At 47.8% G+C, this 25,876-nt stretch overlaps 1 protein-coding gene across 1 annotated transcript; it reads left to right on the top strand.

Annotated features, from left to right (window-relative positions):
• The first annotated feature begins 873 nt into the window (after positions 1 to 873).
• On the top strand, positions 874 to 25,657 carry LOC308431514 (MAL-like protein). Its single transcript, XM_080931024.1, has 4 exons — positions 874 to 1,002; positions 18,171 to 18,338; positions 21,510 to 21,632; positions 24,404 to 25,657. The coding sequence occupies exons 1-4, from the start codon at positions 892 to 894 to the stop codon at positions 24,464 to 24,466; spliced, it is 465 nt and encodes a 154-aa protein (XP_080787150.1). The 5' UTR covers positions 874 to 891; the 3' UTR covers positions 24,467 to 25,657.
• Positions 25,658 to 25,876: the final 219 nt, after the last annotated feature.

The raw sequence follows: 25,876 nt of genomic DNA, 5'->3' as shown, positions 1-25,876 counted from the left end.
CCTCCTGAGGAGGCTGTCCAACTGGCCTGCTGGAGCCGAAGAGGAAGGAAGAAGACTCTAGGGTGCCAGGCCTTCCCTCAGGGTTGTGGGGAAAAAATGAAGGTTAGTGGGTTGGTAAAGAAGAAAGTAGTCCAGTCTCCAGACCTGACGTGTGTGTGTGTGTGTGTGTGTGTGTGTGTGTGTGTGTGTGTGTGTGTGTAAGAAACAGCTTTGGATGTGGAAGCACAGCCAAGCAGACAGCCCCAGGCTCTACTCAGGAAGGAGCTGCCTAGCTCCAACCTGTGTCCTAGCTGGACTAAGAAGACAGCAGAGGGGGACCCAAGAGGGAGTCAGAGTCCCTGAGGAGGGGAGGAGCCAACTAGACTGCTTCAATCCTTCAGTTAGAATTTGAGGACAAAGGCAGATGCTGCTGTGACCACTCTGTGACCTTAACTACACCTCTTTCCAGTCTCCTTTCTTGGAAATGTGGTTTGAACTCCAGATGTGTGTGTAGGTCGCTAACCACACAGTGGGTCCTCAATAAATGCTCTTTATCTTACCAAAAAAGCCCTTGCTTACACCCTCAGAGCACGGAGATCACCAGGGGCATACATACAAAGCTGTTCCATCCACACACTCTTACTCATATCTTCTGGAGTCATCTGCTCCGGCATTCAAAAGTTCCTTAGCAGGGAAGTCTAGAAAGAGCCTCTGTAGGTTGGTTCTGTCCCCTCTCTTGGCTGGCCACAGTGCACAGAAGGACCTGCTCCACTGGAACCTTTCTTTTCCCCTCCCAGGCGACGTCCCTCCGACCGATGGGTGTGTCTGCTGGGCGGGAGGTGATTCTTGAACAGCTGCCGGCGCGGGCGAGTGCGGCGGAGCAAGGACGCCAGCACCAGCATAGGTGACAGCATGGCCTCCCGGGACACACCGCCGGCCACCAGCTACGCCCCGCCTGACGTGCCCTCAGGGGTCGCTGCCTTGTTCCTCACCATCCCCTTTGCCTTCTTCCTACCGGAGCTGGTGAGTGTGGCTACCGCCACCTGCGGGGAGGGAGGGGCGGAACCAGCCGAGAACCTCTCCCGGGAACAGGAATGGGGACGGCAATTGGCTACAGGCTCACTTTCCCTGTGGTCCACTTGACCCCAGGCTAGGTTCCGCTAGAGCAAATTTTCCACTTTCCCAAAGGATGAGGCAGCATCCCCAGACCACTTGCTCGCTGGAAGGGTCCAGCCACCTTCTAGACTACCCAGACCTCTAAGAAATTTCTATTACACGGGTTTCTATCCCCCTAGCTGGAGTTTCCTAAAGTTCAAAGAACTAGGGGATTCTCTAAAGGGTCTCATGAAAGAAGGTCTCCTAGTGTTTATTCAAATCACATCAGCTGACTTTGAACTTTGATTTATGTGAGCTCCCTGCCGGAGGGAGCTCGTGACTGCACCGACCATAAAACAACCTGAACCGCCCAGGTTACTCTGGGAAACACCCCACAGCAGAACTTGGGCGCTACTCTGCGCCTGCACTGAGCGGTGCATTCAGTAGAAAACAAGTTCCCTCGGCTGGCTCCTGCTATCACCCACCTCCCCCTCTCCCCAGCAAGCTCTCTGTAATATCTAGTTTGTGGGTGGAATTTTCTTCTTAGCCCTGAATTTAATCATGCTGCCTCTGGGCTGGGAGGAAGACTTGGGGTAGGACTTCTTATATAAAATGAGTGTGGCCACCCCCTTTCCCTTCTCCTGGTCTTGTGGAAGGTTAGGTCCCTTTAAGTGACCTTTAGGCAAATCGCTTAAACAACAGCCATTCTGGTCAACCGAGAAAGGGAAGCCAGGCTTGTGTGTCCCACAGGTGGGTGGCTTTGATAGAGACTCCACCTAAGAGTTTCTTCCAGTGACAATCCCCCACAAGCGTGGGCATCCTGCCAGGTTGATCATGTCCTGAGCTCTGTGTGCAAGGCCCTGGGTGTGGGCCTCACTTTGGAACAGCCACGTGGATGGCGGGATGATTCTGCCATAGTCTATTGAGCAAACGCTTGTCAGTCACGCAAATCATCATCAGAGGAGCGACTACCTCCAGGGGTCTCTGTGGCTAGAGAGAGGCTTGGGAACAGGTAAAGAATTGTCACTAGAGGTGTCCCCACCTGTCCTCCTGCAGTTGGATTTCTGAGAGAGTCCTGGACTTTGAGGGGATTAGGTCATTGTCATTGATTTGACTTTCTTGACTTGTTTTTAAATAGTTTTCTGTTTCTCCTAAAGCCACAGTGGTAGCGCAGGAAGTTTGCTCCCCACTCTGAACCCCAAAGGTCTCTCCAAACCAGGAAGTTAACGTTAGCACACTGCCACTGACCATTGTTCTGTTTGCTCATTTCCCACTAATATCCTTTTCCTAGCCCAGGATCCAGGTCAAAGCTCCTGACTGCGCTTGGCTGTCCTTTCAGTCCCGGGTGGTGCCTCTGCCTCCGACTTGGCATTCTGGAGAAAGCACTGGTCGGTCGGCTATTATGGACCTTGTTGTAGTTAGCCTTGTCCTACGTTTGCTCACTACGTAGCTCTAATTTGCAAGTCATCTTCATCCATGGATGAAAACTTAGAAAATACAGAAATGTGTTCACAGATGGAGTACATGCATCATCTCTATGTGGATGTGTGTGTGTGGGGGTGCGAGTCTCTGTGTGTGAGTGTGTGTATCTGAGTGTGTGTGTATGGAAGTGTGTGCATGTATGCATATGTGTGAGTGTGTGTGAGTGTATGTGAGTGTGTGCATGTGTATGTGTGTGAGTGTATGCCTGTATCTGAGTGTGTGTGTGTGTATGTGAGTGTGTGTGTGCATGTGTATGAGTGTATGTGTGTGAGTATGTATGTGCATGTGTGTGTGTGTGTGTGCATCTGTGTGTGTGCATGTGTTGAGTGCATTATTCTGCACATGCTTCTTGTACCTGCTATGAGCATGCCTAGAAGGATTCCAGAATAATGTGTGCCTATTTGGAGAATGAAGAAGGATAAGGAAAAGGGGTGGGGGATCAAGTTTTGATGTCATGTGCAGAAGAAGCTGGGAAGATGTAATGTGTGCTGAATCAATTTGCCCCAGGCCCTTCTTTGGCTCTAGTAATCTGATGCATTCTCGCTCTGCTGTCCACTGGGGCACTGTGACAGCACCATGTCCTTAGGTATCCTGATCCCATAGTCTTCTGGTCTGAGACAAAAGTCTATATAGAACACATTAGAAAGCAGGGAGGCCAGCGCACCTCTGCAGAGCACAGAAAGCAGAACCCAAGAATTAGGGTGCAGTGATTCCACAGCAGGGTCGCTCTGGGTGACATTAACACATGGTGTCTACAGTGACCTCTCCTAACCATCATGCGTGTGTGTGAATGTGTGTGTGTGAGTGTGTGTGTGTGTGTGTGAGTGTGTGTGTATGTGAGTGTATGTGTATATGTAAATGTGTGTGAGTGTGTGTGTGTATGTGTGTATATGAGTATGTGTGTATGTGAATGCGTGTGTGTGTGTGTGTGTGTGTGTGTGTGTGTGTAGTACCATATAGGAACCAAGAATGGGCAGATTCATTGTCAGATCAAATCAGACAAGCCATGAGCCACCTTGACTGTAGAGGAGGTACAGTCTCTCGTTCTTTGTGGTTCTTGAAGATGACAGCAAAGGTAGCTCAGGTTCCCAGTAGCCTACACTAGTGACCTTTGACCGTTGCCTACAATCTCCCAATCTTCAGCATTAAAATTCACATTAAGACATTTTACTCTGTGATAATGGTTGCTCTAACAGGAACTTCCATCCCCTGCATCTCCCCAGCGGCCATACCTTTCTCTACTAGCTTTGTTTTCAACCTGGGAAACGAAGGTTGGGAAGAGAGATCTCTCATTTGGAGTAGATTTATCTGAGAGCAACCGAGGTTCGGGACTGTCCCATCACACCAAAGCCCCCTCTTTTGCTACTCTCTAGACTTCCCCAACCCATCCCGCTTCCTTGCTATCCCAAACAGTTCTTTAGAAATCACAATTATTTCAGTTCAAGAAAGTTATATACAGAAATGTAACTGAACAGTACCTTTGGTACCCACTCGTCCTGTGGAGCGTGATGTTCTTGGCAGCCATCTGAGTTGTCTGAACCCCAAGTTTGTCCCATTTTATTGCTAAAAGCACCTTGGTAAAGATTTACCATAATCTACATCAGGTATTGAATGTTTCTTGTTCTATGCAGTTTCAAATAAAGCTGCTATTGGCATCTTGCTCAGGCTTCTGTTGGGGAGCATTTTTACTTCGTTGAGGGGAAACACCTAAGAGTAACTTGTTGGATAGAACAGCAGATGTCCATTTTGTTATTACTAAAAGATAAAGAAGTTGTTTTGCAGGGTGGCTGAGAAATGTTTGGCTGTTTTGTGTTTTTACTTCTTCACTAGCATGACATAAAACTTTAACAGTTTGTTCAATGTAGTGGTGAATCTAGATTTTTTTTTTATTTGAAAGTACAATTTGACAATAACCTCTTGAGGGTGAGGGACCTTTCACTCAGTGGGTTTTATGATGAGGAGAGACCTCCATTTATTTTTCTCACCCCATGAAGTGTATGGGCATCCAATAATGCCAGCATTAGAGGTTAAGTCTGAGGTAGGCAGAACAGCCAGCTCTCCCTGTCTACAGAGCCAGTGTTTATGAGGGCAGAGGGCCTACCCATCGTGACCTGGGTGAGCCCTGAGCTCTTGGGCAAGCTAACAGATAGAAGCTGAGAGCTCATCCCTCTGGCTCTCCCTGGGGAGTGCTGTATGAATGAAGAGCTGAGGGAGTCATCTGAACTTTACCCTTCTCATTAGTTGACTCTTTAATTAGATTTTTGCCTAATTAAAAAGCAGCAGGTGAGAAAATCCTTAGAGGGTCAGCTAGTTAAAAGGGGAGGTGGCTTGAGCTTGGTGTTTGATGTTGGGAGCGTTACTTCTATCCCACCCCCACCCTGGGAGGTTCATCTCTGTGTCACCCCAAATCCAAAGTTTTACCCTGACTCCAATCTACTTGCTTTTTTTTTTTTTTTTCTTTTCTATTTAGCCATATTTAAGAGTTTGTTTGAAACCAAGGAACCCAGGTAGAGCCAACCCTGCTGGGACTGAAAGTGACCAGGTGGTCTGCAAGGAGTAATTAGGGGTTTTCCTTAGAAGTTGGCTTTTCTGTCCCTAACTGACCCCTCTCCCCTTCCAGTGGCTCATGCAAGAAGCTCAAATGAAGCCTGTTCCTCGCAGGCTGAATTTATCATTCTCCTGTGACCTTAGCTTGAGTTCTAGGTTCTGTTCTATGGTGACTAAAAACAAGAAGAGAAACTGGTGGATGGATTGGTGGGCAAAATGGCCATTGTGCAAGCATGAAGACCTCAGTGTAGACCCTCAGCACTCAGGCAAAAGCTGAGAGGAGCAGCACCTGCAACCCTGGCATTGAGGGACAGATGCGCGGAGCTGGGACCTCACTAGCCAGCATCAAAGCCAAAACATCAGGCTGCAGGTTCAACGAGAGATTCTTATCTCAAAAGAAGGAACCAGGGAGAGACTTATCTCAAAATTAATTAATTAATCACTTAATTAATTAATTTAAAAAAGCCATTGAGGAACACGTTCCAGTATCAAACATCTGGCTTTCAGACAGAATAGACATATGTAGGTAAAAACACAAATATGCTCGCATACACACACACACACACACACACACACACACACACACACACACGCGCGCGCAAGCTCCCCAAAGTTATAGAAGCAATCCAGAGAACAGTAGGCTCAGGAAGCGACCACTGCCCACCCCCAGGTTAGGGGAACAAACAAGAAGCCATCTGGTGCTTAAACTCTGAAAGAAGCACCGGGCTTGCTGACGTCCAGATAAACGCTTTGAGGGGCTCTTGTGAAACAGTTGTCATCCAGCCAGGGGTCACAGAGGCCTGGGGGTGAACCAGATGCTTCTGGAAAGAAAGAAGCAAGACTAGAAAAGGCCACAGAAATAACCCCTTGCTTCTTACCAGTCTCTGTCCAGCACCCCATCACCTGACCCTGACAAGGATGCTGCAGGAAATCCATCCCCTGTGGAAGGTAAAAGAGCAGGAACCAAACAGAGACACACGGAGAAGCTGCCTGTTCTGTCCTATCTCACCTCTCTCCCTTCCTACTCCTTGGCAACCTCTAGGTCTGTTCTGGCCACAATTCAACGAACGCATGCACATGATTCTTTAAGTAAGTGTTCTGTCTGTATAGCTGTGGTCAGTTCTGGAAGGTCAGCAGATTACAATTATTTCATGTGCATATCAGGCTTGAAGGGAATAACCTGGGACCAGGATCAGAAGTCCCAGGATGAAGTCTCACAGTTAAAAAGGGATAGCCTGGGTGCTCAATTCATTTCACTATTCCCAGGGGCTTTTCTCCAGTCAGGGCAGAGCTGGAGGGAGTCAGGGCAGTTTCCTGAGGGTGGTCCAGATCAGTGAGTGAAGGAAGCAGGCTAGAGCAAGAAGGAAGTCCAAGATCTTTGGAGATCTTTGGCCTTTGTCCCTAACCACACTCTAGTCCCTGACTCTGCCAGTCTTCCTTTTTGACCCCCATCCCTGCCAGCCAGCCTCACAGTTGTAACTCCTTGGGACCTTCCCCACTTGGATTCCAGATTCCCACTGCCTGAGCCACAGTAAAATACCCCCAGATGGGCCCCCAGAGTGGAGTCTCAAGGGCTTCACATCCAGAGGTCTAGGATCTAGAACACTGGGCCTCAAACTATGGGTCACAATTCCTTTGGAAGTTAAGCAACCCTTTCACAGTGGTCACCTAAGACCATCAGAAAACACAGAAACTTACATTAAAATTCATAACAGTAACAAACTTACAGTTATGAAGTAGCAACAAAAATAATCTTATGGTGAGGTGTCACCACAACATGAAAAAAATGTATCAATGAATTAGGAAGGTTGAGAACTGTTGCTTTGCAGTGGTCTGGTCTGTTTTAGACAATCCCATCTGCGACTCTTGCTGTGGATGAATTTTCTGAATTTCCTGAGGGTTGTCCAGAAGCAGGCTAGAGCAAGAAGGAAATCCAAGATCTTTCCTTTTTGATTCTGCCTCTAGAGGGTTTATAACCCTCAGCCCCTACCCATCCAGATGCCCTCTCTGCCCAAACGATTTCTTTGAATATCTTTAATAATACAGTTTTGTTCCAGGGCTTTGGGTCAGCCTAGGATGGAGAGGAATGTGGGAAAGAATGAGAAAGAGGCAGTGGGGAGGGAGAGTTCAAACAGAGCGTTCCATCCACTCTCTAAGAATTTTGGGGAGCAAATGTGGATGAGAAGGAAGCAGATGAGCCTCTGACTCCATCGATCCAGGCTCCTGAAAGAAGGTCCAGCTCACAGCTGGGCCCTGAAGGTAACGGGGCACTGCCTGACATGTTTCCAGAGACCTGTCTTCCTCAGTCCTGCTTGGCACCAGCCTTCTGCCCTTTGCTGGGGACGTGAAGACCCCAGGGCCCAGCCCTGCCTCAGAAACTCAGGGCCCAGACAGCAAACAGGGAGGAGAGACAAAGACAAAGTGGAGGGTGGCAAGGAAAGCATGCTGGACTGTGGTAGGGTGGCTTTCTGGAGTGGGTGACAACAGTCTGGTCCATGCCCTGTAAGGTTTGGTCACAGCTGGATCTCGAGGGCACATAGAAGAATCAGTGAGAAGACTTGGGGAGCCAGTGCCTGGGTTTCTGGAGACAGTGGGGGGTCCAGAGCAGTACTGAGAACTTACACAGAGACGTGAAATTAGTCACAGAGCCTGAGCCAAAGGGAGAGAAGAAATTATGTGAAGCCTAGGGAGTGGTGAAGCCTAAAATGAAGAACGAAAAACACCACCACCACCCCCAGTGTTTTATTTTTAATTTATTTTTAAGAATCGGGGAAAAAAAGTGCCTTTAACCTTTGGGTAGATAAGATTTTTTTTTTAATCATTCTATTTTATGTCACATTGTAAATCTGTGCAGTTTGATCAATAAGACTCAGGTCAGTCTGAGTCTGAATGGGAGGGTGTGGCTCGGGAGCAGGAAGCCCCCAGAGCAGGGAGGAAGTTCAGACCAGTTCGCTCAGAAAAGGCACTAGCTCCAGGTTTCCTGAGCTTGCTGCCAGGTCTGGAGAGCATTTACAGGGCCCTTATGTGACTGTTCTACAAGGAGCAGTGGCCCATGGGGCTTCAACCCACACCACCTGGTTATCTGGAGAGGCCAGAATAAGACATGGCCTCATAGGAAGACTGGGTAGTCTGGGCAAGCAATTTCCTGCTAACCTTAAAGCCACAAAGAGAAACATGTTCTCACCATGAGTCAGGACAGAATGACTCAGAATTTGTAAGAGTTCAGGGTGTATTTATTGAGCAGGGAAATGCCTTACAATGATTGATGTTTTGAGGTTCTGATGAAGGTATTTGAGGGAGTTCCTTGACTTGTCAGAGCTGTGGCCTCCGGAGACCCAGAAGCTTCAAAAAGACTTCCTGGCCAGTGTGTCAGGCTGTTCACAGCACCCTGTGGGAGCCAATGTCTCTGAACTATCCACAGAGGCCCGCAGTAGCAAGGCCTGCCCAAGAGAAGCCAGATACAATGGCTGTGGTCAGTACTGCCTGTGGGCCTCTGGCCTCGACAGGGCCATTTCTCAATGGAGTCTGCATTGGGTACCATTCTTGTGTTAGTGACTAAGCAAGTCAGGCCCCTCGGTTAAGTGCACTTTATAAATATCATTTCTTTTTCTTTCCAGCTAAAACTTCTGGTGTGAATTGAGCATGCTCAGAGGCTTTCCTGTCTATCTCTTTAATCTTTGCTTACACATTCTGAGACTTTGAGCTAAACACTGCCCACCCCAGCATAATGTATTTATTCTTTTCTTTGTAAAATAATGACCTCAAGATGAACATGCTTAGAAATGGACTTACCCCATGTGGATATATGGAAGTCTCCTGGCTAAAATGAGCATGCTCTGCTCAGAAATAGATTTATCCCATATGAATATATGGAAGTCCCCTGACTAAACTCCCCAGACCTTTTTGGTTCAGATAGAGCTTTAGACATGACTCCCATCACTCCCCTTGCCTGTTGCAGTTTGTAACTCTCCACGTTTATATCTTGGCTGCGATGCCTTTGGCTTTGCTTCCTCCAAGAAGCCAACCCATTGCATTAGAGAACACAATGCGTGCAGAGATGACACACCCCAAGGCCCCTCCCACTGCTCTGGCTTTCCCTCAGCTGTGTCTCTCTTTACCACCCTATGCCTGGCTCATATTTGCTGTCCAGGTCCCAGAGTTTCTCATTCTCCCACCAGCCCCTCTACCCTCATGCCCAGTGCTACTGAAGCAGCCTTGAAGTCCTTATCACAGGATAACTGATGTGATGAAGAGCCATCCGGGGGTGCAGGCTAGGGCAGGATACTACAATAAATAGCCTGTGGCTTAGAGTCAGAAAGCCATGCCAGGGGATGGACTTCCTCAATAGACTTGTGCTTTACACACACACACACACACACACACACACACACACAGAGAGAGAGAGAGAGAGAGAGAGAGAGAGAGAGAGAGAGAGATTTCCATGGCAAACTGCTGTGTGTGTGTGTGTGTGTGTGTGTGTGTGTGTTAAAACAAAAAGACTCAGGAAATAGTATTTCCTTTGCCTTGAACATTGAACTCCCACACTTTCCATTTTGGTCTGTTTGATTTCTTAATGCTGATCATTGACCCACTAACATCAAGTCACAACCTAAAAACCAGTTCATATTTAAAAGCTCCGGCGGAGCCAGGCAATAGTGGTACATGCCCCTTTAATCCCAGAACCCAGGAGGCAGAGGCAGGCTGATCTCCGAGTTTGAGACCAGCCAGGTCTACAGAGCAAGTTCTAGGACAGCCAGAGCTGCACAAAGAAACCCTGTCTTAGAAAAACAAACAAACAAAAATTTGAAAAAGGAAGAAGGAAAGAAAGCAAGCTCCCATGGAGAGAGTGCTGAGGGTGAGGGAGTTTGCCATTGCTTGAGGTGCTCCTCCCTGGATAGGTGCTCCTCCCTGGATAGGTGCTCCTCCCTGGATAGGTGCTCCTCCCTGGATAGGTTTGGAGGTCACTGCAATCAGGGGTCTGAAGAGTCAGCTCAGCACTCAAGAACTTGGGTTGCTCTTGCAGAGAACCTGAATTCTGTCTCTACTACACACACTGGGCAGCTCACAACTGTCTGTAACTCCAGCCCCAGGATATCTGACATCTTCTTTGGGACCCCTTGGGTACTGAACTCACTTGTGCATCTACCCTACCAGCCCCACCCCGCTCCCCACACACTGCATAATTAGATATAAAACAAGTCTTTCTAATGGGAGAGGGGCTGGGTAACGGAGGCTCAGTAACGGAGGACTGCCTGACACACACAAAACCCTGAGTTCCTTCTCCAGCACTGAGAAAGAATTATTCATAAAAATTGTGCCAGGGAAGGAATAAGACGTGATGTAAAGTCCCTAGAGTGTTTACACTGTTTTACAGCCAGCGTACAGTCTCAGAGTCCCACAGTAGTTCTTGCCATCTGCTTTTATCAAAATCTCCCTGGAATTGAGGCATTTCTACAGGACGGCACAAACCCTCGCTTGAGCAGTGACCACAGCAACAGGAACGCATGGTTGATGGGTCATTACTCTCCAGGCCTTTCACAGAAGAACTGGACACAGCCCAGGGTCAGTGACGTCCCGTTCTTCCTTCCGCTGAAGGAATATTGCATACCCTTGCATGTAGCAGGATTGTTTCCCATAGCCAAAAGGTGGAAGCAGCCCACAGGCAAGATGATGAGCCAAGAGAAATCTGCATGTCTCTCAGTGTATGAGGGGATTTTTGCCCCGATGAGCCCACTTAAGTTGAAATCGCACTGAATACATATCACAGTCCACACTGTCTAACTTAGCAGCACAGGTTTGGAGCAGAGTATCCCCAGTTCCCATTCATGAGTTCCTGGCCATCTAGGAGCCTTGCCCACATTGCTGTCCGAGGGGAAGATGGAGGACCCACTTCAGCATAGCACACAAGGGGAAGAGACTCAGCTAAAAAACTGAAAGTTTCTACCTAATGCTTGTCATGTTTGCCTTGCAAAGCCAAGAAACCATAAGCTTCAAACCGTTCTAAGGCAAGGACTACATTATGCAGTGGAACACTAGTTTGCCTTACAGCAAAGGGAAATTCTGATGCATGCTAAACACAGACCTTGAAACCAGTGTATTCAGTGGGATTGGCCAATCTCAGAAGAGAAATTCTGTGTGACTTATTTTTACTTGCGGTACCTGGAGTAGTCAGGGGCTCAGAGAAGCGAGAGTGAAGGCTGCTGGGGCCAGAGAAGGAACAAACAGGAGGTTAGAGTTTCTGTTTTGTGATGGGGAGCTGGACCTCGATGATAGTTACATACAGTATGCATATATGCAATTTCACTGAACTGCATGTCTATAAAACAGATAAGAGGGGACTTTTGTGTATTTTAGTGTCGTTTTTTTACACTCTGTCTCAACCCAAAGGCTGAGAATCAGCATGTCTTTGTACAATTTTTAAAAAGAGGAAAGGTATATAATGTCCCATCCTTTTTTCATTATTTCATCATCCTGAACTCGGAGGGACAATGGTTTTGAGACTACACAGGGTGCCTTCAGGGCATAAGGGTTCACCATGAACCACACCTGAATGAGTCCCTTACAGTGGCTCGGTTTCACTTCTGACTTTATGAGCCCCACCCATCTTTTGACTTGGCCTTTGCCTCTCAGATCCCAGGGATTCCTGGTATACTCTGTTGTCACCTGAGAACCAAGTGAGGGAGGAATCTCATGAAAACAAAGATGGGCAGGAAAGACAGGAATGTGGTGTTGGCAGGGGTGAGACCTGCCCTGCTGAAATGTCACCCAGCTATGCAGAGAAACCTGCCACCAGTGTCTCCATCTTCTGCGTGCCACCAATTCTGAGCTCTTTGTCCGCCCCACCCTGAACCCACCGCTGTCTTGGAGCCCCACTATGCAGATTTAACACCTGCATATACTTCCAACCCCCTGGGCCATCACTAGGCAGTCTTTCTCTGAACTTTCTAGGCAGACTGCACCAGGCCCTAGTCAACACCACTCATGCCTGCTGCATTGCCTGGGAAGGCAGGTCTCGGCCAGGACTTTAGGAGCCCCACCCCTTGTGCTAGTTACTTTCTTAGTCTTTTAAAATTTTTGTGTTGCTTGTTTTGGATCATTTTAAACATGACCATATCTCACATTGAAAACTCTGTCTTCTGCTGGTTATGGTAAGAGGGAGAGAACTTTGCCCTCAAGCCGACCAGTTCTCCCTGAAGCTGAGGCAGGGTCTCAGTCTGGAAATGCTAAGTTCATTTTTTTTTTTTTTTTTTTTTTTTTTTTTTTTTTTTGTTCTGTATAAATCTCAGCCCACTGGCATGCTGCTATCTGCTGGGACTTGTTCCGTTTTGAGAAATTAGCACCTTTCTTCTTTCTGAAGGCTGCAGAGAAAACCCATTCTGGCAGGCGCAGCTGGTTTGATTGGTGTCCTCTAGAAGAGCATTTGGGTCAATCTATCTTTTTCTTTTCTGCGTCTTTTTAAAAATCTCTTTTCCCCTATCTTTTCTGTATCTATATTTGACCCCTGTACACTCTTTATTGTGTCCAGACCTTTTTTGTGAAGGACAGTTTGGAAAGCAAGGTCACTGAGTGGAGCACTTTCATTTCATGTATTGAGCAGTGTTTCCAAACGAGCAGGTATTTGCGAGGTGTCCTGGCACAGGCCTTCAGTCCCAGTACTCTGTAGAGGCCTGCGGATCTCTGTGGACCTGAGGCCAGGCTGGTCTGCACAGTAAAGTTCAAAAACAGTTAGGGCTACATAGTAAGAACCTGTCTCACAAACAAAAATAGCAAAGCAAACAAAACCCCAAAACTAGGTATTTGACCTGTAGTAGTTGTGAGCCTTAACTACAGGCTCAGACAGACATGGGAGGCAGGGCAGGGTCTGTTAAATTTTTTTAACATTTTATTTATTTATTATATATAAGTACACCGTAGCTGTCTTCAGACACTCCAGAAGAAGGTATCACATTTCATTACAGATGGTTGTGAGCCACCATGTGCTTGCTAGGAATTGAACTCAGTACCTCTGGAAGGGCAGTCAGTGATCTTAACCACTGAACCATCTCTTCAGCCTGGGGTCTATTAAACTTAAGGGCAAAAAATTGTGTGTGTGTGTGTGTGTGTGTGTGTGTGTGTATGCATGCATTTTTAAAGGCTTTTATATGTTCTGCCAAAAGAATCTATGCCTCCAAATAGTATTTCACTCATTCAGCAGATTGACTTCCCATTTCCATTCCACCTTGGATGTAGACTTCCTCATCCCTCAAGAAGACTAGCTAGGGCACTGCTCTTCTGGGTCTTTCCTATGCGACCTCCCTCTTGTCCTCTTGTCCCCTTTCAAGCGATTGTAGTTACCTCAGCTAATGCTTATCTGAGCCTCCACAAGCCAAAGCGAGACCCCAATGTCAGGAAGCCTCTACTCCTGTTTGATGGACGCAGAGGCACAAGTGGGCTAATGCATCCCCACTGCCCCACCCCCGCACACACACAGAGAGCAGGCGGGATTCAAACCCAGAGGTGGCGATGCACAGATCTGAATGGGGCAAACGAAACTGGCTGAAGGGTTTGGGTTTCAGTGGCACCATCTGGAGAGCTTCCAACAATGCAGCTTCCCTGGCTGCTCTGGGCAGCATCTCTGCGGCCCAGCCCAGACCACTGAGCTGTCTCTAAGTCCACCGAGAGGTCCAGGAACCCATAGGACTCAGTGGGTGGTGCCACTAAGTGGCACCAAGCTTTCTGGGTTTCTGTTTTGGTTTTGTTTTCTGTTTTGTCTCACAGTATTGGAAACCTAACCCAGGGTACGGCTGAGGCCAGGTTAAAAACTCTGCCATCAAGCTACACCAAAACCATCTCACCATTGCCATAGGTTGGATTTATTTCCTTCGTTAAACATTTTTCTTCATTCAAAGGCTGTCAAGAGGCTCCAAATGTTCTTTTTCAAGTGTTTTTTTTTTTTTTTTTTTTTTTTTTTTTTTGAACTAATGTATTTCAACTTAACTGACGCTAATACTTGCATTTATTGTGTCCAGTAGAAGTTTAAAGGGTGGGAATTTTTCTATAATATATATATATGTATATGTATATATCTTTTCTGTTTCTGTATTAGATGCAACAATCACCCCTGTACATTCTTTATGGTATATGTATGTGTGTATACACACACACACACACACACACACACACACACACATACATACACCATTCTCAGGCCTTCAAATGTCACCCACTCTTTGACATCTCCCAATGTATATATGTTATATGTGTAAGTAGGTAGGCAGGCAGACACATGATCATGAGTGCCCATGGAGGCTAGAGGTGTTGGATCAGCCTGGATCTAGAGTAACAACAGTATAAACTACCCAACACGGGTCCTGGGAACTGAACTCAGGTCCTCTGCAAGAGCTGTATTCTGTAGCTCACCTTTGCTGTTTTCTGGGGGTTTTTTTCTCACCCTTTATCTCCCAGGTTGCCCCCCATTACTAAATAGGAGAGAAAGGAGTATAGAGAAAAGAGAGAGATAGAAACTCCTGAATCTAATTTCTTTCTGTTTGCCTGTGGCTGGTCTTTGCTATGTTGTGGGTTCTTTTTCCCACCCTTTACTCCCCCAGTTTCACCTCCTATCACTAGGTAGGAAAGAAAGGAATCCTTGAGTCTAATTTCTTCTTGTTTCTTCTTTAAGCACAATTGTTAACAGATCACAATCCCCACCACCCCCCAAATGACCACCAACTCCACCTCTCGCGCTCTAGCATTTATACACCTTCTGAAAAGTCCCTGGAATTCCAAACTATCTGCTGCTGACAAAAACCAAGCCTCTGCTAGAGCATGAGACAGATCTGGGTCAGCTGCTGCAGTCTGGAGCACCTGGGACTCAGATGAAAAGATGTTCTTATAATATTTCTGTTTTTTTTTTTTTTAAAGAATTCCCACTACAGTATGCATTCTTAACCACTGAGCCACCTTGCCAGCACCCAACAAGTAGATTATGATCTAAGATGCATGACTAACCTTTTGGTTCAACTATATTCTACATTTATTTCTTTTTTCTTTTTTTTTCTTTTCCTTTTTCTTCCTTTCTTTCTCTTTCTTTCTTTCTTTCTGTCTTTTTTTTTTTTTTTTTTTTTTTTGAGACAGGGTCTTTACTGCGAAGCTTTAGCAACCGCCCCCCCCCCCCCCGCCCCGAGCTTGCTATTATAGACCAGGTCTCAAACTTGCCTCAAACTCAAAAAGGTCAACCTGTGTCCACCTCCTGCGCATGAGCTGCCCTGCTGGGACCTCCATCACACCTTAAAAGGTGTTTTGAGTTTAGTCTTTTGGGAAGTATACCCACGAGCAATGTGCATTTCTTCGAAGAAAAAGACGCTGCTAAAGTCCTATTTGATGCACACTTACTCTAGATGTGTAACTACGGTGGAATACCCCTCCATGGTGTGGGGCCACACATGCCACCTTAAAAAAAAAATGTGCCCTGCTCCTGGGAGATGTAAAATGGGGGCTTAAGTGAGGGAACAGTGTAAACAGCCAGGAAATTTTGTAAAGTTAAACATGAGCTTTTAACAAGAACTTGAAAATCCAGTTCCGGCCCAGACTACTTGAGGCAAAGGTGTGAGACACAAACACCACTGGTTTTTAATTCGCCTGGAGCTGACCTCTGGTCTCAGCGCCATCTACTGTTTAGAAAGCAGAGGAGTGTGGAAGTGAAACCCAGACAACATTCCTCTGTATAACAACTATTCAGCAGGGCTATTAAAAATATTCCGTGTACCTTGAATGGATTCCTCATGCTTGGAGGTCTTTGAGTGAACAGTGGGGACAGACATCCTCAAATCTCAGCTGGAAAATGGAGGATGAAGATCCAAATGGGCCCCCTGGTACCGGGGGTGGGGGTGGGGAGGATTGAGAGTTCTGCTAAGGTCTTAGCCGACCAACTTCTTTCTAGAAGCATCTAGAAGCATCTAGCTCCCCTGCCCTCAGCATGAAATCTGCCTTGGAGGACAGTCCCCTGTGCTCAGGCCCCATTCCGTACTGCCCACACAACCTCAGGTCTCAGCCCCTCCAGTGGCTCTGGTGGTGTCTACATTTTCACAAAGATGAATGACGCACGCACAGCATTAATGGTCAACACAGCTTTCTGGGAGTCCTTTCTGCTCCCTCCGATGGGAGCAGAGGGACAGAAGCGCTTGGCTGGCGGCCAAGCCTGTCACAGGTGGGCTCAACAGAGCAGGGGAAAGAACTGGCTGCTCTGGTCTCTGAGCAAACTTGAGTCGCACCCCTGATTAAACGAGGCAGTTCTCATGAATAGAGTCTTATTTGTACAAACTGTGAAGTTTTTGGTGAGTGAAAAGAAGAGATGATTTTCTTATAGATTTTTCCTCCTCACCGTACACCTATCTGCTTTGCTCCAGGCCTTTTTCTGGGCTTTTATAGTCAATAACACAGACCACTCTCTGCCCTCCGAGCTCTGGTGTAAGCACCAGTTTTACAAGCCCCGGCTGGCATCCCTACTAACAGTCAGCACTGTCTGAGACTGACCTGGGCCAGCAGCCCTGTGCTCTTCCTACAGCCAGTCGGGGGAGGTGGGGAGGCACATAGCAACAATGGGGGGTGAGGGCAGAGGACAGGCCTCCCACCCCAGGTACCCACCCCTCACCCCTCACTGCCCTCTGTCTTGTCCCTCTCCCTTCCCAGTGGTCTTCTTTGCAACCAGTACCCCTTCTACATTTATTTTCTTTTTCTTTCTTTCTTTCTTTCGTTCTTTCTTTTTTTTTTTTTTTTTTTTGATACTGGTTGAGTTTCGTTAAGGTTGCTTGCAGAAGCACATAGGGACTATTTCCACGGGCTACACCCCAGCACCCGCTATCTGCTAGTGGCTCCACAGGGAAGAACAGAGAGTACCATGAGTTCCTTCCGCGTCCATGACAGAGCACTGATGGGCCCCGGTCGTTTGTAGGTCTTGTGCAGTCATAGCAGCTTTGAGTTCATGAGTGTGATGGCCATGTGGTGTCTGGAAGAGAGCAGTTCGCAGCCCTCCTCCCCGCCTCCAGCCCTCCTCCCCGCCTCCAACCGTCCTCCCCTCCTCCAGCCCTCCTCCCCGCCTCCAGCCCTCCTCCCCGCCTCCAGCCCTCCTCCCCGCCTCCAGCCCTCCTCCCCGCCTCCAACCGTCCTCCCCGCCTCCAGCTCCTGCATCTTTTCCTGCGTTCCTCAGTTCCTCATCTTCTACATCTTTTAGCCCTAAATGAGATGAGCACAACAGTCCCTTGTTCTTGGCATCCTAAAGAAGGACTTGTGTTTTAAGAGGCGGCCAGGATGTGGAGCTGGGTCCACCCTGAGAGAGGCGGGCTTTCACTCCTGGCCTGTGGTTAGTTGGGTAGCTTCTTACCCCCCTTTTCCATTTTCTCCTTAAGAGCCCAGGGTTCTCCAGAAAGACAAAAGAACTTTTCTTCAAGGCAACAGTTAGGGATGTCTTACAAGGGATAGCCGGAGTGGCTGTACCTACATAGGCCGAGCTGGTTCCTGAAGGGGGTGAGGCTGGGGAAGGTGGAGCCAGAATGCAGGGTACTTTTCCTCGCTCAGCTGGACAGATGTGAGTCCAGTCTCTACAGAGGGATTTCCAAAAACTGATATCCAGTGGACAGGTGCATGTGTAGGATTGAAGGTCACAGGGAAAAGGGGACAGAGACAAGTTCTTGATATCACAAGTCAGTGTGTCCTTAACAGCACTGTTTAGGGCAGAAGAAATGACTCAGGGGCTCCACAGGAGAACCCGAGTTTGGTCCTTAGCACCCACAATGGCAGCTGACAGCAGTTCCAGAGGATCCGCAGACTTGACCTTGATATCAGAGGTCAGCCTTCTTCTGTGTGGACACATACACACGTCACAGTGTGCATGTGTAGATCAGAGAACAGCTTGAGAGATTGGGCTCTTTCCGTGAGTTCCAGAGCTCAAACTCCGGTTGTCAGCGTTGACGGCAAGCTCGGCTGCCCACCCTCTGACCCTCATCTGAGCTTTTAGCCAGGGATGCCCTGCAAAGGGATCCCCTCCCACCGACACACAGCAAGCAAAGCCCGTCTGTGCTCTCCTGTTACAGGTGTGCGGGTTCTGGGTGTGGACTCTGGTGGCTGCTACCCACGTTGCATACCCCTTGCTGCACGGATGGGTGCTGTATGTCTCTCTCACCTCATTTCTCATCTCCCTGATGTTCCTGTTGTCCTACCTGCTTGGGTTTTACAAACGATTCGAGTCCTGGAGAGTCCTGGTAAGAACTAGGGGGTGGTACCTCCTGGACTGGTGTCCTGGGTTTGTAAGGATGGTGGGCTTTTCGGGGTGGGGAGGGAGAAGCAAAGACTGGGATTAGAGACCCCATCGGAAGAGGTTCCTATGAAGTGTGTTGACTACTAAGCCAAAATGAAAACATAACTGTAAATCTTTCCTTGTGTTTCCCTCCACTGCCTTCCTTGTTAGGACTGGACACCTTCCTGACATTAAGAACATTATCTGGAAAGAGAGCTCAGCTGCAAAGGGCACTTTGTTGCTATTGCCAAGGACCCACATGTTTAGTTTCTGACAGCCTCATGGACGCTCACAACCATCTGTAACTACAGGTCTAAAGAGATCCCTCACCCTTTTCGGGTCTCTGTGGATACTGCATGCATACAGTGCACAGAGATAAATAAATACACACATGTATGCATATATATGTAGGTATGTGTGTGTGTATATATATATATATATATATATATATATATATATATATATATATATATATATACATACATATATATACATATATACATGTAGGCAAAACACTCATCCACTTAAAATAAACTAAAAAATATTGTAAGGCTAGGTAGGCATGGCGGTATGTACCTATAGTCTCCCGGTAACTGAGAAGTCTGAGACAGGAGGACATATCGAACCTAGGTGTTGAAGGCCAGTCTGGGCAACATGGAAAGGCCCTATCTCTTAAAAATAATTCTAGGCTGGAGAGACGGCTTAGTAAGTAATGTGCGGAGGAGCAGGGTTTGAATCCCATGACCCACATAGAGCCCCATGCAGCAGGTCACACTTCTGGAACACCAGTGCTCCCAGGTAAGAGGGACAGCAGGCACAGGAGAACATCTGGTTTCCAAAGGCATACCTCCCAAGAGCTAATGAGCACTTTAGTGGCTGCAGGACATTCCTGTTGAGTTGACAGTGTAACACAGGAAATCAAAACTAAAACTGGGGGCTAGCTAGATGGCTCAGCAAGTGAAAGGGCTTGCAGCCAAGCCTGGGTTCAATCCCTGGGACTCATGTGGTAGAAGGAAAGCACCAACTTATCCTCTGACCTCCACAATGTGTGCTGTGCCCAACCCCAACACTCACGCGCACGCACACACACACACACACACACACACACACACACACACATACATACACACTTAAAATATTTTTTAAGACAACTAAAGTCAGAAATCAGGTACTCCTGACCCCAATGCTAGCTGAGTCTAAGTTTCCTTCTCTATAAATTGGGAATAATGAAAGAAGCCCCATAAAGTCGACTGTGGACATCACATAAGGTAAAGTGTATTGTCCTGGCAGTGACAAGCCCATAGTAGGTTTTCATCTAGCTGAAGCATTATGTGGAAGGCCAGTTAGCTGTATAAGGGTGGTAAGAGAATTAACCAAAACAGGGAAAGGCAGAAGTAAGAAATTTATTAGATACACAGTGGTGTAGAGCAGAGAGAAACTGCAGAAGCATCTGGAGTATTCTGGAGTATTCTGGAATATTTTGGAAGGCAGTTTTACCCAGGGAGTTTTTTTTGTTGTTGGTTTTTATTGCCATCCTACCCTGGACAATCGAAGCTGTGGCTTGTTACAGTTAACTCTTTGTGAGGAGATAACAGTCCTATTTGGGAGCAACAAGCCCAGTCCCGCCTGCAGCAAAACAGCCTTGTTTTGAGGTTAGTATAGCTCGGCATAGCTGTCTGTCTCAGGATGGTGTCCACAGTTAAGAACACTGACTTAGAATTCATGAGGCATGGGTTCAAATCTTGGCTTACCCATTTGGCATTCATCTGAATCTTGAGGTTCTACTTCCTTAAGATGAGACGTGCCTCAGAGCAGACAAAATCAAATGGGAAAATGCTCCAGCAGAGAGATGGGCATTGAGTGAGAGCTCGGTACATGCTAGCTGCTTTGGGTATCCCACACTTGTGTGCTTTATTTATCCATTCATGTGCCGTGCAGATATTCCATTAAAAGCACTGCAAAGGAAGGTTAGGAAAATGGGGGGGTGCTTGCTGTCCAGGCATGGGGACCCGAGTTCACATCCCCAGCACCTACAAAAAAAGGCTAAGCATGGTGCCATACATCTGTGAGCCCAGCACATGGTGGAGGCGAAGGGTGGAAGGGAAGAGACAGGAAGGTCCTTGGATTGGCTTGCCCACGGATCTACCTAGATGTGTCTCAGAAAATAAGGTGTTAAGAGGCTGGCTGGGGAGGTGGCCCAGTGGTCAAGGGCTTTTGCTTCTCTTGCAGAAATGCTGGGTTTCCAGGACTTACATTTGATGGCTCACAGCTACTTCTAATTCTAGCTCCAGAAGCCATAGAGGGTCCAGAAAGGATGCTCTTTTCTTTCTTTTTTAATATTTATTTGTTTGTTTGTTTTATATATGTGAGTACACTGTCTCTTGTCTTCAGACACTGTCTTTTGTCATCAGAAGAGGGCCTCAGATCCCATTACAGATGGCTCCTGGGAATTGAACTCACGACCTCTGGAAGAGCAGTCAGTGCTCTTAACGGCTGAGCCATCTCTCCAGTCCCCAGGATGCTCTTTTCTGAGCTCCACAAACACTGTATGCCAGTATGATACACATACAGACAAGCAGGCACATAAATAAAAACTCATTTTAAAACCTCTAATCCCAGCACTCAGGAGACAGGCAAATCTCTGTGTAGGCCAGCCTGGTCTACACAGATGATCCTAAGAGACCTTGTCTCTATAGTGAGATCTTATCTTTAAAAAAAAGCTAATATTGAAATATATATTAAAAAAACAATAGAGGGAGACTTCTGAAGCTGACCTCTCACCTACACACTCGCACACACATGCACATACAGAATACACATTCACACAGGAACACTATAACAAAAAAGCAGTAGGAGACACACATATAGAATATGCATGCACATACACACATACACATACACACACATGGAACATGGAACAAAAGAGCAGTACGAAGCACACACACACACACACACACACACAGAGAGAGAGAGAGAGAGAGACAGAGAGAACACACATGCATTCAGGAACACTGTAACCAAAGAACAGTAGGGAATGGGCCTGCCCGTCTCTCCTCCCTCTCCCCTGCTGTGTACACAGAGAGGAGAGGTGCTCACCTGAGTAACATTGACCCCAGCCTCTGCTCTGTATTTCCAGGACAGCCTGTACCATGGCACCACAGGCATTCTGTACATGAGTGCCGCTGTCCTGCAGGCACATGCCACTATCATTTCTGAGGAGCAGGACCTGGGCCACTACTACATCAATGTTGCAGCCACGGTGAGTGGCTACACGGATAAGCACATATGGAGGGCACGGATCACTTGCAGCTCAGTGCTGTCTTGGGTGTCTTGCACAGCTGTGTCAAGTCACAGGAGACTGCAGGAGAGGACAGTGTGTGTGTTTGTGCATGCCTGTGTGTGCCCAAGTGTGAGTGTGTGTGTGTGTGTGTGTGTGTGTGTGTGTGTGTGTGAGAGAGAGAGAGAGAGAGAGAGAGAGAGAGAGAGAGAGAGAGAGAGAGAGAGCTCTCCACAGTCTTGCCGGCCTTTCTCAGATCCCCCTTGAGGTTAATTAAGACAAAGAAGTATCAATATAATTTTAAAACTGTTGGCCTTTTGCTGGGGCCAATAGCTAGTAGCTGGTTTTCCTGACTTCTGCGCCATCCCTGCCCTCCGTCCCCCGTCCATCTCTCCTAGTGTCCACGTGGTTCTCTCCCTGCTTCCTGCTCCACCTCACCTCCCTTCTGCCTCCTTCTGTGCCTCCCTCCCACCGAGTGTTTCCTTCTACCTTTGCCTGCCTGGTAGTTCCCAGTACTTCTCACCCCAGCTCTTTATAATACATAAAGCCACATTCTTTATTCAACTAGTAAGTTTGGCAGAGTCGGTCACCTTCCCCAAAGCAGCTTGTCTGACTTTTAAAGGCAGGTGCAGAAATAACATTTATTGATCCTTTTAACCTGCCAACTCCAAATAATTATTGAAAACACAAAAACATTCTTTGAAAACACTGTATTTGTGAGTCATCTCAACAGCAGTCTTCAGAATTTTGTTCTCTCCCCAAATAAACAAAACCACATTTCTCTTGTCTTATATCTGCTAAGAGCTCTGCCTTGTGATGGAGCCTCAGTTGTTGGGCCCAGGCAGCTGTTCTGAGTCCTTTTGTTTCAGGGACAGAAGTTTGAGGAGATACCATTGCTAGGTAATGGAAAGCAAGGCTGTGTGTACTATAAATGTGGAAAGAATCTGATGCCCCGACTTCTGAGCCCACCTCTTTCTCTGCTGTGTACTGGCGCCCTCTTGTGGCAGTATGCTCACCTTCCACAAACCGGGTGGCTGGCCACACCTCGACCATGAAATGGAATGACCCTGTTAATGGCTTCCAAAGGCTATCGAATCATGGCAGGGACAAAGGCTGCATTTATTAGAGGGCACTGTCCCCAGAATAGGAACAGGGGACCAGACAAACACTGTGGGCCTCTGGAAAGGCCACAGCATTTCCCAGAAGCCTTTCAGCCTTCCCCACCTCTCTCTTCTTTGCCACAGCTCCTGAACTTCCTTAAACTCATACTCCCAGGGATGGGTTTTGGTGGCCTCTCCACTGTGGTTGGCTCCCAATCAACCTCTGACCACACAGGTTTTATTGCTGTCCCTCAGACACAGGTTTTCTCACGCAGGACCTGGGCGGGGTTGCCCACATTCCACATCAGCAAGGTATCGCCTTTCCCCAACTCCAGTCTTTCTCTGCTTTATGCTCCCCTGGCCTTATTCCCCATCTGGACTATTTGTATAGGATTTGCTCATTCAGCTTCTTGCTGGAAAATCCACCCATCAGGTGTTATTTACTTATTCTCATATTTGTGATGGGGTCTCGCCTAGATAACCAGGCTGGCCTCAGACTTGTCATTCTCCTGACTCAGTTGTCTAGATGCTGGCATTAAAGACACGTGTCACCACTCATGGCTTAGATGTAAGAACTTAATGCCTTGCTCACTGTTGTAGAAATAGCTATTCTTGAAGCACAACAGGTGCTTCAAAGCTGATGGATGGATGGATGGATGGATGGATGGATGGATGGATGGATGGGTGGGTGGGTGGATTGGTGGATGGATGGATGGATGGATGGATGGGTGGGTGGGTGGATGGATGATGGGTGGGTAGATGGATGATGGGTGGGTGGGTGGATAGATTAGAGAGTGAAGGGGTGGAAGGATGGGTAATGGATAGACAGATGATGAATGAGTGGATGGATGATGGATGGATGGATGGATGGATGGATGGGTGGGTGGGTAGATGGGCTGATGATGGATAAGTGGGTGGGTGAGTATACGAGTGGATGAAGGAGGAGTAGGTGGGTGGATTGATGGATGATAGGTGAATGGGTGAATAGAACAGAGGGTGAGTGGATGGAGGACAGCGAGGCTTTCCTTCTAAGGAGAGCCATTGTACCATTTTAAGCTTGATTTTAACTGTGGTCATGCTTTCCTGTTGCAACAGAATAGGCAGAGTAGGCAGGAGATGGGATGACGGCAGCCAAGACAAAGGAGACGGAGGCAGAGTCAGGTGTAACAAGAGCTGGCCAGAAAGCAGACTCTGTGGCTGCTTCGGCCTTGACAGTTAGAGGGGAGGAAAGTGAGAGAGATCTCAGGTTTCTCTCACTGGGAGCTGGAGGGGATGTGAATCTGAGAGCTTACTGAGCTTAATGGCTTTAGGAGATCAGCTTGGGCCGTGAAGAGCTTGAGAAGAAGCCGAAATGTTCGCAGACAAGGTTCTCCAAGCAGAGTTCTGGGCATAGCTGTGGGAGTGAGCAGAGCACAGAGACACATATCAACACGGGTCCAGGGAGACAGCATGACCTAGGTCCCCGCTCATGGAGGGAGGAGAGTAGTGTTGGAGCCAGGTGAAAGGCCCAGGTTGCAGTGGGAGGAAGTCCATGAGCTGAACAGCTGAACAGTGTAGCCCTTGCAGTGCCCAGGGAGAAAGCATCCCTAGAGGATGGAATGGCTGCCCAGCACTTGCCCTGTGCTGACCCTGACGCTCCCTGTTTCCTTCCAGTTCTTCGCCTTCCTCACCACACTGCTCTATATCCTGCACGCCTTCAGCATCTATTACCACTGAAGCACGGGGAGAACCAAACCCAATGAGACCCCTGGAGGCCGCGTGGTTATCCCTTAAAGCAGGTCTTGCCATTTGCCAACCGGGTGATAAACCCACCACGCCACCCGCGGGGCCAACAGACATCTTTCTGAAAGGATGAGGCGACTCACTTTGGCATTGTCATCTTTGGAACATTTTTACTCCTTGTGGTGACTGTGAGAAAACTGTCCCCTCCACCAAAAATGACTGCTTCTCCTTCTCCCCTGGAGATTCCTCTCACCCTGGCTGCCCCGAAGATCGCCTTTTGGAGTTTCCCCAACCGTGAATTCAGCTGAGCTTGACTTTTCTAGAAAAATAACCTTGAACTCCTCAGGGACCATTCAAATGCCACCCTGCTGTCCTGCCTGTTTAGGGTCTCTTTGTTAATGGTGCTCTCTCTGACAGGTTTAGGAAACAGTTGATCTTGTTTCCGTAAGGCTTCACGAAGGCCTAGCACACACCTTGCTTGTAGCTTGTGCTGTGGCCCTGGAGCAGTTGTCGAGACCCTGCCTTTCTCCCCCCTCACGCCCCTACTTCCTCTGTATTAAGGGCCCAAGGAAAATGTATATAAAACCAACTTGGAGGATGAATTTGTGGGAGGAATGAGTTGCTGGCTTTGGGGAATCAGAATGGGAAAGATGCATAAGGCAGATCCTTCAGGAACCACGGGGCTTGGTGTGCGGGTGTGGAGCCTCAAAGATGACCAGAAGCATCCTTGTCCTTTAGAAAAGACTTCAGCAAAGGAGAGTGGAACATCGAAAGCCTAGATTTATCTTCAGGCTCCCCCCCCAGACACACAGGGGAAGCAGCAGCTGATATATTGTTCTAAGTGTTGTGGAAGGACCCAGATGGAGGTCTACACTCATTTCTGTGTGCTCTTAGCTCTTCCTGGGGACCCTCTGGGTGGGGCCAGACTGCAGGGTTCATCACAGAAGGGTGTTTGCATTTGGGGGCCTTTGGGCTTTTTTCAAGGACAGGCCTTGTGAAAAGAAAAGCAGGAAGTCTAGTGAACACTGTCCAGAGTTAGCTAGGCTCTCCATCCTATCACGATCTGGGCATGTCTCATCCCCTTGCCAAGGGCCCCTGAATGCCAAGGGTACTCACCCAACAGTCCAACAGGACACGGCCCTGCAACCACCTAAATAAGGGATTACCTAAAGGGACTCAACAGAATCTAACTTTTCTCCACGTGTGCGGGTTTGGGGGTGGGAATGGGGGCCTGAGGCATGATGGGGGGTGTGGGACATGGGGGTGGGTTGGGCAGGCTTAGCTTCGACACTGTTTATCAGTCACTAATTGCCCCGACATCTTGAAAACTACCACTTATCTTTCTGTAGCCTGGGAGCTGTCTGTGATCATCACCATTGGGTATCTGCTGGATGACCGGGAGCA

This window comes from Micromys minutus, assembly GCF_963924665.1.
Source record: "Micromys minutus genome assembly, chromosome: 17".
Classification (NCBI taxonomy): Eukaryota; Metazoa; Chordata; class Mammalia; order Rodentia; family Muridae; genus Micromys; species Micromys minutus.
Note: the sequence above shows the minus strand (reverse complement) of the source record. Positions and strands in the feature narration are given on the sequence as shown.